The sequence below is a fragment of the Electrophorus electricus genome, chromosome 3 (assembly GCF_013358815.1).
Source record: "Electrophorus electricus isolate fEleEle1 chromosome 3, fEleEle1.pri, whole genome shotgun sequence".
Classification (NCBI taxonomy): Eukaryota; Metazoa; Chordata; class Actinopteri; order Gymnotiformes; family Gymnotidae; genus Electrophorus; species Electrophorus electricus.
The window spans coordinates 25605510-25619568 of record NC_049537.1 but is presented as its reverse complement, the minus strand read 5'-3'; the positions used below and the strand labels follow the sequence as shown (position 1 = coordinate 25619568).

Genomic DNA, 14059 nt, shown 5'->3' with positions numbered 1-14059 from the left:
ACCACTTTTATATATTATAAAACACTAATATGGAGGGAATTATTTGAGAAATTTCCCTATCGCTGCTAAGCTTCCTGTCTGTCCACCAGAGGGGGCAATAAGCACAGTCATTAAAATATTTCCAACGGCATCTAAAACCCATTTTGCCCACACTAGGTGGTAGCCTAATCATTAGCTTCCTCCTTCCTAATGAATTCAACTGTGTGCCGTTCACTTCGGCCTCAGCAGCGTTTAAATATCACGCAGGAAATAGATGAATTTGATAAATGATAATGTCATGCTGTGAATATGAAAGGAATAAAGAAAACATGAAAGCAAATCTCAACGCACACAGTACCTCATTTTTGTCTCCATGTCTCCTTCAGAAAGATTTTTGCAACAAACCATATTTATAGCAGTGCCGACATGGCATGATGTCTGTAATCACATGGACCAAAGTAAGCAAAGGCTGGGGTGATGGAAGTGACACATGGACGTCAAAGTGTGCCTGCTTTGGTCTGATTAGTGGCTTTCTGTGAAAGCTGTGCTGAGGTCACATTTGTGCATCTGCAACAACAAATGTACAGATCTATTCCAGGAGACAGGGAGCAGGAGCATAGCTCTCCCATACCAAATACAGAGACTTTAGACTCATTCTAATACCCTGTATGGACCATATATTACACACTCTCTCACATTACAGTGATCACTCCAGGGCTGAATTTAATAGGTGGTCATACATTTTACAGTGAACTGCACTCTGCTCGGACCACTATTGCACCCTGAAGTCAGCTGACTGATTGTACTGAAGCCCTGTACTCCTGTCGTGTGTGTGTGTGTGTGTGTGTGTGTGTCAACCTTTATTGGCCTTTTTCATGAGTGTACTGTTTTTGACCAAAGGGCAGATGTTGTTTTAAGGTACACCTATATTGCAAATGCATTTGTAAATACAGTTAATGCAAATACAGCAGAAAACAATATCAATGCATGTGTACACACAAAATATCCACACAGTGCCTGCCCTTTCTTTCTGAACATGAAAGAGTCCCCTGGATACGCTGGCACAATTGTGCAGAGAGCATGACAAGGTTCTATCAGGAATTTAACTTCCGATCACACAGAACTGACCAAAAAGAACTACAATGAAGGAAAATAAACTGGCATCTCTGAGTACACATAACGGATTACTCAGCTATATAAATATATATATATATATATATATATATATATAGATATATATATATAGATCTCTACATCTGCATGCTCCTCCTTTTTAAGTCTCTGAGCTCATACTATATGTACAGCATGAAGATCTTACTAATGTGCGTACAGTGATGGAAAAACACTAGTGCCAAGTGCCCGAGTCCCAGTCCTTGCCTACTACTGATCATGTAAAGGGTACACATGTAAAACTGCATGCCCTCTAGGCATACACACCGCCAGCCATAGCCTCGACAGATACTGATCTGGGGACAAAATTCTTCATATTAGTCTTTCCAAAAAAAAGATTAATATAGTTAAATATATATAACTTGTTTGAGAGATATTTAGATTTAAGAGAACAGGTTTTATGCTAGGCTTAAAAAAAAAAAAATTGTGGGAGTCCCAACAGACTTGGGGACACATGCACAAACACACTGAACATCTGCCTGAAACATGTTTTTCAGGAAATCTTGTGGACTTCATTAAATGTTTTACTTCTACCACCTCTACAGCTTATACTACAGTACACTGCAGTTACTTCCTAGGATCTTAAGATAATAAATATATAGTTTATTTAAAATTTATTTCAGTGAGTATATCCAAGCTGGCGAACAAATGAATGACTACAGCATAACTACTACAATGTGGGAAGTTTTTTTTTTTGTGTGCAACAGTGGAGCCCTTTATATTTATCCATAAGCACCTTCATGGATATACGACACCAAGCTTGTGCACCAAAAACAAAAACAATCCACCTCTTTCCAGTCACAGAACTACGAAAAACAATTTTCAGTGTGCAGTTCACAATTTATTTACTGAATAAATTTGGACAAAACACCAAAATCAGTTACATTACAATCAGAGCATCTGAGGCAGATATCCCATCATGCATGCCCCCCCTTCAAAAGGAAACAAAAGGGAAAAGAAAGAGAAAAAAACAAACACACACAAGACTTGCCTCCTTCAACATTAGCACCTAATCAGCACCTACGTAAGTGGGTAGATCATTCTACCAAAAACAAAAACAAAACTATGCTTAAGTAAGCAAGAATTTACTTCAGGAAAAGAACGTTAAAACAGCTTCCCCACCCCCCTGCTCGGCAGGCTATAGCATTCAAAAAGGGCACATGCGACTAGATATCACAAGTTCAAGTAACATTGATATACGACAAAAACATGTCCACATGTACCCATTCAGAACATGATCATTTCACAGAACCTACGCAGGCAGTAAAAAAAATTAAACATGAGGTACTGGAGAGTGTGTGGTCATAGAAATATTCTTTAACTGTGGTGGAGTCAAAATGTAAAAAAGGGAATACTATCAGCACAGACGGCATGGGGCACAAATACTGGCACAAAAGTTAGATGGGTTAGTCTAAACCTTGGGACAGTTTAATGCCAAGATCCACACTGTCCTGTGTCAAAAGTATTGGCTACAATATTTATGGAAACCCGAGTCTAAAATGGGAGGTGGGGGGGGAAAACCTGCACGCATTCTCTTAAATATAGTAGTTGTTTTAAATTATATATATTAAAAAAAAAAAAAAAAAAAAAAAAAAAAAAAAAAAAAGAAATTTCAATATATGCAGAAGAAGGAAATGAAAATGAGCCAGGTGCTAGAGAGGTGGAATGGACCGTTCACCTAGCCATCGCAAGTCAAGTGCTCGTCATGTTGGGAGGCTCGGGAAAGGTTTTTAGGTTATAGAGGAACAGAAGCAGGAACAGTGTGAAATGAATAGCTTAATGCAACGAAAAGAGCTGCCTTAATGCAGCTTTACACAAATAACAGAAATTATGCAATTTAACATAATTACACAATGGGGGGTGGTTATGCCTGAAGATGAAAAATAAACTTATTTTTGTAATTCTACTGATAGCCAGCACATACACTGTATAGTATTGGCCTATAAGGCTATGAAAGAGCAGATTCGTGTAAGTAATATACTTAAAAAAATAACACATAATAAATAGATACAGGTGACAAAAATGCTTTAGGAGTTCAGTATGTGTTGACTATGCTGTCCACATTGATGAATCAGAACTCAGAACAGGAGTAGTTGAAGTCTGCCCCATGGTGGGGTTTGTTCTCCTTGGCTGAGGTCTCCTGTGCCATTGTGTTTATTGTAGCTTAATGCAACTTGTACACCCCAAGAGCACCACTTAAAAAAAAAACCAAAAACAAAAACAAAAAAACCCCCATCAAACTAAAAGTTAAGTCTTGCTACATTACTGAACATTTACATTTGCATTGCCTAGAAGTTCTTGCTCAAGGTGTTCCACACCATTAAGCCAGATCTTGCCAGGTTTCTCCACAGAATGGGAGATACACTCATTGGGAAGGTGTCTTATCTTGTTAACTTCTTTTGTCATCTAAAACAAGTGGCAAAATGTTTGTTTTGTTTTTAGTTTTTGTGCTGCTCAGCTGAAGAATTGCTCCAGCTCTTCCTCCACAATGGCCTCTGGTACTGTCTGGTCTGCGTCACGCTCCCCCCGGATGTGGGCCCCACCAGCCTGGCTGGTGGCAGCCAGGAACCAGGGGTGCTCCAGGATCTCACGGGATGTGAGGCGCTCTGCTGGCTCCCGCCGGAGCACGCTGCGGATCAGGCAGCGTGCCTTGGGTGTCAGCGTCTCAGGGATGCTGAACTGGCCGCGGCGGATCTTGCTGAAGAGCGACCCGGGCTCCACGTCATGGAACGGGTAGCGGCCGACGAGGATGGTGTACAGCATGACACCCAGACTCCACACGTCAGCTGCCTTCCCCGAGTAGCTGCCACTAGCATTGAGGATCTCCGGGCTCACGTAGGCTGGACAGCCGTGTTTGTCCGAGAGAGAGTCATCATTCCCTTCCAAGAGGTATGTGTCTTCCAAACTCTCCAACTTCACGAGGCTCCTGAGGAACACAAGATGAGAAAATGTAAAGAGAAACTCCTCTGTTGAAGGAAGATATATCCACTTATAATTAAGGAAAAAATAGCAGTTGTCATAATGGCAGAACTTGCATTGGATGATAAATATCCTTCACTGATAAAAATGAGAGAAATGCCTGCCTCTGGATATTCTGCTCTGGCCCTGGCAAAGGCTTCTCTCAGGAAAAACACTGATCCTGCCTATGATTTTAATGAAAGTAGACCTTTCCCACATAATCCATGGGAAGCATAACTACACATAGCAGCAAAAGACCAAAGAAATTAGCAAAATCCGAGGAAGCAGGAAACATGACAAAATTACTTACACCTAATCAGGGAACACACATCCCTTAAGTAATCAAACAAAATGAGGAAAATCCCAGTTTCTCTTGCTTTCACAAACATAGTAAATAAAGCTTGGAAATTATCCAAAGGAATCTGAATGGAAATCATAAATATGCCTCTCAGGTTCAGTCAACTCATGATCCTATTTTCATCTTACCGGCTCAGTCGTTATGTGGAAGGCAAGTGTAACCAGTGTGTGTACTGCCTGACCTAACCCTTTGACCCCTCGCTCTGTTTCTATCCAGTAGCAGAGGGACGCAGTATAACAGGAGAGCAGCCAGCTCAAAATAACCCGCAAATGACATGCAGCATATGTGACTCACTCCTCTACTGCAGAGTGGAAACACACACACACACACACACACACACACACACACACACACACACACACACACACACACACACACACACACACACACACACACACACACACACACACACACACACACACACACACACACACACACACACGTCTAGTGTGAAAAGGACTCTGGCTTAGACTTGGGCAAACCAGAGTGGGGCACCTAAGCCACTATCTAAATGTGCTCTGAACTGCACATAAACTGAAGAACCACTTTCCCCAGATGGAATATAAAACTAAGCCTACGCAGAAAAACTAAAGAACTCAGTGGTGACTCATCACTGGCATGGCGATTTTGTCCAAAACTAGTAGTGACCCAGCAGGAAATCAGACCCTTCTGTGCTGCTTCTCAACGCTAGGGGCCTCAGCCCATGTTCTAAGCAGGTTAGGAAGCCGGCAGGGCTCCGTGCTGAGCCCCTCCAGCCAGGGGTCAGGTTGCACCTGGCTCCCTGCTCCCATCTTGGTGCACACTTGGTGTTTCATTTCAGGCTCAGGAAGAAGCCCACCCCTGGCTACATCCATCACACCAGTCAGCCATTAGTCATCAGGCCTAGACTACAGTGCGCTGAGCCGAGCTCACATTTGCAGTCCGGATCTTCTCCCATCTATTCCCTTTCCACGTGCTGAGCCGCAAGGAATCTAAGGGGACTCGTTTGGCTGGAAGCGCTATTTCCGTTTAGCTTAAACAGGACGACCACCCAAATTCATAATGCACACTGCTATTACACCAGCCTAAATTTAGAGGCAGTGGATGATATGGTCAGGCTGTATTTTACATTCTAAGATGTACCCCGTTGGGCATAGCATATGGACTAGCAACATTTACTGTGCCTGTCTCAACACTAGAGGAAATCTCCAGTTAACACGTAGCTGTATATCAAATGGACTGAGAGGACACAGCAGGTACAAAAGATAACCACAAAAGCTGGGGAACACTGCACGCTCACTGAGGGCCACTGTGCACACTGCCTTTGCCTCTTACCTTTCCTCATTCTTAAAGACGAATTTCCTCAGCTTGAGGTCTCGGAGAACCAGGCCATTGTCGTGGCAATGCGCCACAGCAGAGGCTATCTGATAGAAGAGCCGGGCAGCCTCTTCCTCGCGCAGCTTCTTGCGTGTGCGGACAAACGAGTGCATGTCTCCATGGCTCCTCTCAAAGAACACATATGCCCGTGTGTCCCCCAGGAGGATTTCCACAATCTGGCTGATGTTTTGGTGGGCGCCCAGTACAAAGTAGGCTGCCAAGGACTCCTGGTATCGACTGATATCAAATACCTGTAAATAGAAAAGGGAGCATTTGACATACAATTAGATGCTGGCATGGACCCCAGGAGATCTGGAGAGCTGTGTAAAGTTACTGTCCTTAATGGGTCTCGTACTCATGTAAAATGGTCTTAAACTGCCACTCAAATCAGAATTTCCATTCTCAAAATAAGACACTGTTTAGTAAGACAATGGAGAGTTCAGAGACAAAAGGACTGCAATCCAGCAGCATTGAGAAGCAAGGCATACATCTCTGCATCAATTGAAAGCCAAAACAGACATTGATCTTTGATGTTGTAGGGTAACAGACATTAAAAAGAAAAGTTGGGTAAATATAGCACACTGATGGTGGACCTCAGAGGCCCAATTCTTATAAAGGTATACAGAGTGTAATCTGTCTTACTTCCCATATGAACTCTAGATTCTTCTGGATGCTCCCTTACCCCTTTTATGTAAGAAACAAAAGCATTTATATGCTCGATCTAGTCATTAATGTAGCTAAAATGTACCACCCCCCCCCCCCTTCATCTACTGCCCTAGTCGTCAGTGGTGCAAGTCACGTATTAAAAAGAGGCTCACAGAACAGTACACGTCCACGCCAGCCCCAGCGTGAGAACACGGTGATCCTAAAAGGAATACCATGGTAACGTTGGAGTTTGGGCTCTGGACATCGTTACTCGCCCCTTTGTCATCGCTCCATCACGAAACATGATCGACAGAGTACGGCCGAGCATTTCCTAGGCTTTTCCATTACCCCAACCTTCTCGATTACAAGCACCGCGATAGAATATTCCAAAACACATTTACACGCAATGCAAGAAAACACAAGTAACGCATAAGATGCAAGTCACTTGCGAAACAGTAAACATATTTTAAGATTCTCAGCGACCTTCGGGGTCCGGTTCACTTGTACAGTCAATATCCCCGAGTCGCTCCAGAAAATCACCCAATATGCTCTGACTGGAAGTGAGGATTTGGCTTACCTTGCAAACCAGCTCTTCTCCACTGTGCAAGTGGGCGGCCCTGAAAACGTGGTCTCCCTCAAGCGGCTCCAACAAAAGGTAATTTCCAATGCATGAAATGCAGTGCGAGGAGTCCGGAGTCTCTGGAGGGCTGGGGCTTCCTAAATTGGGGCTAAAGCTCTGGTTGGATTCTGTAGTCCTTAGGCAAGATAACTCCTCAAATTCGTGCGTTTTGTGCCTTGATCTCCCATAACGTGAAATGTTAATGGGATTTGACCTCTGTATGTTCATGAGTGTTAGATGGGATTTGTCCTAAGGAAGATGGGTCGACGATTGAACTGCGGAAAATGAACTTGGGGATGAGACAGACGTACGTCCAGAATGTGCCTAGACTATTGCAATCCAAAATGCATAAAGGAAACTATATTCCCTTTATCAAACGTACTGCTTAGAAAGGTTTATTATACCCTACCATTGGACTGCAACAACTTCAAAGTACATGTAATCTGTTACCAACAGAACAATGTCAGTACCATTCAAATGAAGTCCGACAATCATGAAAGCTAAAACAGTACTGCAACAACGTTAGCGTTATTTTGGCTTGAATTTCGGAGACGACGAACGTAACAACCAAAAAGTTACCTTGTTTTCTGCAATGAATTAGGAGGCCTGAGCTATAAAGCTTGATATAAAGACGATTTTGTTTTCAGCGAACCACTTAATTCTGTGATCCAGCTATAGGACCCTTTTAAATAGAGCGTAAAGCAGGTAGCTAGCCAAGTGAGTGCAAAATACTCGAAGAAATGCTGCTGGATGTTCTGGATAGAGGCAAGATCTTCCAGTGTGGGAAATCAACATTAAATGCCAAAAGTGCTCGCTAGCAGAAATGCAGCTAACTCGCTAACCGGTGAGCGGGATCAGATTTCCTGAGAGAGGGCTCCGTTTTCATTCAGCGGCCTTCTTCCACAAATCATTTCCATGCAGCTATGGTTGCCATTGCCATCTACCAAATATGGCAAGGGTATCATCCGGATTGCAAGCCCTTTGTTTTGTGTATTTATTAATTTTTTCGGGAGTCGATGTCCTCTGCGAAAACTTCGTTTTATTCCAAAACCTCTTGCGGGATTGCTGAATTTGGCGACGATTTGGATGCTAGAGGAAAAAAGGGATGGCCGAACTTCCCAGGCCTATCCCTTAATTCAGCAAGACATCATCTCCCGTGGCGTGACTACTTACGTGGCTGAGAATCTAGTCCATTCAGTACGAAGTCAGCCACACATACACACCGTGCGCCAGTGCAGGAGCTGACTGCTCTCGGATGCCTCTCCACGCACACCAGCAGGCTGCTTCCGACCCGCCTTCCTGACGTCACGCGATACACGCTCCCCTATTGGCTGCTGGTTTGACGCTGGCAATTACAAGCTACAGTAGTCTATATATGCAGTCGTGTGAGATAATTATTCACCCTTGGAATTCAATTGCACTAAACATTATCCGTCTACATTGCGCGAAATGTGCACACACACACACGCACACGCGCACGCACGCACGCACGCACGCGTCCTGGACAAAGTACCATGCTTTCAGATTGATACAGCGGTCCAGTAGACACCGGTACTTGACTACTCTGCGAATGACTAATCCCGTACAGGTTTGCCACACAGACACAGCATAATTGCTAGATGGTTGATACTGCAGATCTTGGATGTTAATAGTGTCGCGGTCTTTAGGGCTGACTTAAACGCTCTTCTATGCCCATCAAATGTGTGTAAGCAGTAAGAACAGCATTGGGGAAAACATTAGCTAAATATGGAGAAAATGGTAATCAATAGTTATGTGCAAGGATGCACCGAGCTTTTAGTCAAGATGAGATGGTACTTTGATCACATGCTTTCGTTCTTTCTTTCTTTCTTTTTTTGGTAAGTGTACAGCAAGCATTCTGATGAACATTACAATTATCTTGTCTTCAGTTTGTTTATTTATTTAGCTGGTTTAGCTTTTCAAAATTGCATTTTTCTTTATAGCCATACTTGAATGCTTCACAGTGGAGCAATTCTATGTGAAGTCATAAAATAGGACCATGTGGTATGTATTGTGTAAGACCGTTGTATTAGGCAATTATTTTGATTGTTTCTGGTAAACACTGAGGCATTTTTAATACTGAGTATTACTGTGTTCTATTTAGCATTGTGACAATGTATCATTTCTGAGAACCTTTAAGCACTATGTATGTACGTTTGTGTGTGTGTGTGTGTGTGTGTACTTGTTTGTTTACACAATAAAGGGTAGCGTGACCAGGAAAGCATATGAAGGGCGTGTGTCTACTGAGGAAATGTGGTATGTTTGTGTATTAGTCAATACACAGAGTCCTTCATAGTGCGTAGTAGTGCATGCAAGCTGTGTGAGACATATTTATGTACCCCATTATACAATCAATAATGACTCTTTTTTTCTTTTGAATGTTTCCACTGTAGTATTTATACATTTCTCCAGCTTGCTGTGTGCAGGCTCTTGGCGTGATACACCAGTGATACACCACATGTGCAATACATTTTTTTTCTCTCCTACTTTTTTAACACATACTGTACCTGAAAATGTGTGTTCTACCAGCGCCCCCTGAGGTGAACTGCATCCCCTCGGCCGTGCTGCGTGAGGAGGAAGGTGCAGGATTGAGCAATTCCCCTTCTGGAATGTGGGCCGTCAGACGGAATGCACACAGCTGGCTGGGAGACACAGGCGAGGCTGTTCACTCGGACAGGCTCCCTCCCCCTGACACAGACTAGCTCTCGCAATGTCTCTCCTCTGGCTCATGGCCTCATTGTACCCACGCTTTATGAAAATGTATCTCTCACACACAAAATGCTCTTTTTTGAAGCCCTGTTTCATAAGCAGTCATTCGCAGCTGTGGACGGAGAAGCCCACGTGTGTGCCCTCCCCTCCCCCATGCTCCCCGAGTTGACCCGCTCCAACCTCATGTACAGCAACACTCTCAATGTCTGGTGTGACCCAATTCAGAGGGCCAAGTCCAAAGTTACTCAACTTTACTATAGCCTAGGAATGAGAAAACAGGCAATGGCAGGAATAGGGAATGTGTTGGCATAGCTTCATAATTAGCTTAAGGTATTTTGCATAACTCTATAAGGCCACCACTCATTAAATTTTGCTTCTTGACATGCCTTTAATCAAAGGCATAGCAAATGAATATCGCTGCAACCTATTAAGTAATGGCAGCTGCTCATAATGATACAGACAGGAAGACTTCAAGGAGCATCGAGCATAAAAATGAGTCCCCACTTGTGTGCAGTGGTAGTGCCTAACGGCAAAGAGATGAAACCAGAATCCATGCTAGAAGTCTCCATAGGTCAGTGTGGATGACTGAAATCTTAATCAGCCTCCTCTGGCTGTGTCACTCACCCTTCTGTGTCCTGCAGTCTGTATGCAAAGGGGAATGTTTTGAAGGCAACAAAAAACAAAAAAAACCAAACAAACAGTAAGTTAGGTGATGTACAGTAACCTGCTTCATGGTCCAGAAGACTGAAGAGGCATTACTCATTCATGGAAACTCTGCACTGAAAGGCCATATTAGGGCTTCCAGGACATTTGCCCCTATAGCCTTATGCAAAATTAACAAAGGTCAAACCCTGCCAAAATAAGACTAGGTAAGGAAAAGTGACACCTGCTATGGTCACAGTTTTGCTGTCACTCAGACAGGTTGCCTGAAAAAGCAAACATTCGGTCCTGTTCCAGTATATGACGAATACCCTCTTCAAAGATGCTATCTGTCAAGCATAAGCTTTCCCTGACTGGATTATAAAGCTGGGTTTTTGTAACTCCAGGGCAAATACATTACACACTGTATACCAGGCAGCCCTCCACTGAAGCCTGTTATTTTCACATTATCATATCAAAAGCACTGAGCTTTTTTTTCTTCTATTTTTTGCAGGCATATCTATGTTTATCCAGACATCAAGCACAAGGCTGGTATTATCTTTTCTTAAATCAATTATTTTTGATTCAGTGGAAAAGTTTGAAATTGAGGGAACTTAATTTTGCTGAAAACTTAACTTGAATTTTACTGAAGGTTCTGTTTTTCTGCTACCATTGCATTCTCCATAAGATAGCTGCAGTGCTCTACTTCGCCAACAGCCAATTCTGTTGCCATGGCAACATGCATCCATCCACTTGGGATCATACCATGCAGGACCACCATACATGGGAAATTCCCTGACACTTCTGGTCAAAGGCTCTGTTTATATTATGAAGTATCTTGTGTTGTAAAAATAATAGCTATCTTCAAAATTTAGAATGTCCCTTAACTTGGCTAGTATCACACGTGAGTTCCTTAACAATGCAAACTGGTCCTTTCTTGCTTCTTTTAGTTATTAACTTATTGCCGGTACTGTGTGCCATTGCAAATAACATAGTCGGGCAGAGCACAATTATCCCTGTTATGCTGTGCCACTCTGGTTATGGATCAAGCATCGGTGGCCTGTCTCTGCTACAGAGACAGCATGAGCAAACACTGGTGCGTGTGCTTATCTCTGTGTATCTCACTCCTTTGAAGCCTTGCTGTCGTGGCATTTCCTGTGACAGAGCAGGTGGCAGCTGCCCGGTTCAGCTGCTTCCCACTGAGCTCTCACTGCAGTTGATCTTATAGCCTTTTTACAGAGCACATCTCAATGGAATCCCTCCTCACAATAATCTAGTCCTCAATAGTCAAAATATACCCTTTTTTCTCGTTCTGTGATCGCACTACAGCACAAGGTGACAGGCAACTCCTAATTTGGAGCCCGCGTTCCTTAGTGTTCCGAGTGGCGGACCACAGTGGATTTAGGTTGGTGGTAGCATCCGATACCTATACTGATCATTGAATGCAAATCTTTGCAGCTGTACCCCCTCCCCTGCATTATGGCCACTGCAAGTCATCTCTCAGTCTTCCATTCTGATGAGTAAATGTGAATGAGGATTCACTAAAGCATCACTCATATTGATCTGACAGGCAGATAAGAAGATGCATTGCTGGCACCGGTGGGCATGCCGGAGTAGAGGGAATGCTTTGACAATGCAGAGCTCTGTACGGATATCCAAACTGTTATTACAGCTGATGGCAGTAAGTTCCATTCTTGCTGAAATGGCCAACAGACCAAAATCAGGAAATCAGAACATGCCTGTGGCATATCGTGCCGCAGTTAGCTGACTGCCCGGCTACAATTACAGTAATTCGAGCACATTTGCGATTAAAGTAGCGTGTCTGCAGTGCAAGGCTCTGCAATTTTCATACCTTAAAGAAATGTGTATCAGCATGGTGTGGTTTTAAGTGGAGCAACAAGACCATGCGGTGTCTTTGTGTTAAAATTGTTACACAGCTAATGACCCCCCAAAAAAGTCCATTATCATCATGTGCATGTGAGATGTTCCCCATGCATGAAAGATGGGGAACTAGCAGTCCAAAAGACATTAGCAGCCTCAGATCAGGGCCCCAAAGATCAAAAGCTCTTCAAATGTGCATATTTCATGTAAAGTATAATTTGTGAGATTTTGTGAATTTTTCTTTAACAGTGCTTTGTGATTTGATCGTACAGGTTGTCCGATCTGCAGGTTAAAACACTGAATCAGCACTTAACAATGCCTAAAAACTTGCTCTGAACATACACTAAGAGACGGATGGATGGGATAAGTATTTTGCATGGTACTGTGTGGCATTCCTCTGGCATTTAAAGATAATTCTGACATTTAAAATCACCCCCAGTTTTGGGAAAATTGCATTTTCAGCAAAGTTTTGTTCCCCTCCAAAACTGAACATAACATATAAGGTAACTATAAACTATTAATATTGCTTACAAGTCAAAGATTATTTCTAAAATACATTACTGTTGATATATATTAATGATCTGAATTCAGTAAACTGAATTGTGTTTGGAGCATCCTGGTTGAAAGCACTGGTGATACTTCACCTCTCCTCTGCTACTAGCTTCAGTGCTCATTTATGCGATTCCACAGGAATTTCCCCTTTCTGTGCCAGGAGAGGAAGCAACATATCTCTCACCCCCCACCCCACCCCACCCCCAGACTAAACTTGCACGTATATACCACATTCCTCAGACCCACCTCACACCTGTCCACATCACGCCAGGAGAAAATGGCTTAGTGTCAGAATAAAAGATCTCACTGCCAAAATCTGGTCAAAACAATATACAAGCCCGAGCAGTAAATCCGAACATACAAGGCTGGCATGAGAAAGCTCATAAAGATAAAGAAAACTTTTGTTTAGGGCTTTTATGACTGCAACCTACTTATTGCGGATATATATTTTTTTTAAATCGTGAACTGCAGTCGAAATCCTATAAAGGATTACGGACATACAGCGTTATTACTTTGATATGGTTGGTGTCCCTGCACAAGGGAACAGAGCAGATGGATTCCAGGCAGGCTGGATTCTGCACTGCTGTGTGCTGGGCGCAAGGCACTGGCCAAATTGAATACAGTAATAAAATAACAGAGGGGCAGCCTGACTCAGCCAGGATCAGTAGTCACAGCTTAGAACCCAAGAGCCACTCTGCATGGGTGTCTGTTGTCACAACAAACATTACAGAAGACATAAAATACAGTGGAGGTTACACAGTAAACACACTCGATGTATTATTTACTTTTACTGAGGCAATAGATGCATTGATTTTATTTTTTAAAAACATTGTGCTGATGCTTTCAGGAACTCTGTAGATCGCAAAGGCTCTGATTGTCTCCATGGTGAATTATGAGCCATATTTTTTGGTCCCTAACCTCCTTCACATTCTACTGTAACAGTATTGTAAACACAATTATCATAATACTACAATAAATAATAAGAACCATAGTAATGGCAACATAATAAGCAGGCCAGCATAATTACAATGTGAGTGCAGGCTTCCTCTCTGGTTGAAGCTGTGTCTAAGGCCTAAAATTGTCACTAGTCAACATCAGACAAGCAGAAATCTGTCTGCTGCTCAGGATAAAGTCAAGCACAGGTGTAGAGGGTCAGACGTGAGATAATTGGACAT

The 14059-nt window shown here is 42.9% G+C and overlaps 1 protein-coding gene across 1 annotated transcript; it reads right to left on the bottom strand.

Annotated features, from left to right (window-relative positions):
* Positions 1-1977: 1977 nt before the first annotated feature.
* Positions 1978-8326, bottom strand: trib2 (tribbles pseudokinase 2). Its single transcript, XM_026997758.2, has 3 exons — positions 7044-8326; positions 5780-6072; positions 1978-4075 (listed from the first exon to the last, which is right to left on the bottom strand). Exons 1-3 carry the CDS (start codon positions 7311-7313, stop codon positions 3604-3606), a joined length of 1035 nt encoding a protein of 344 aa, XP_026853559.1. The 5' UTR covers positions 7314-8326; the 3' UTR covers positions 1978-3603.
* Positions 8327-14059: the final 5733 nt, after the last annotated feature.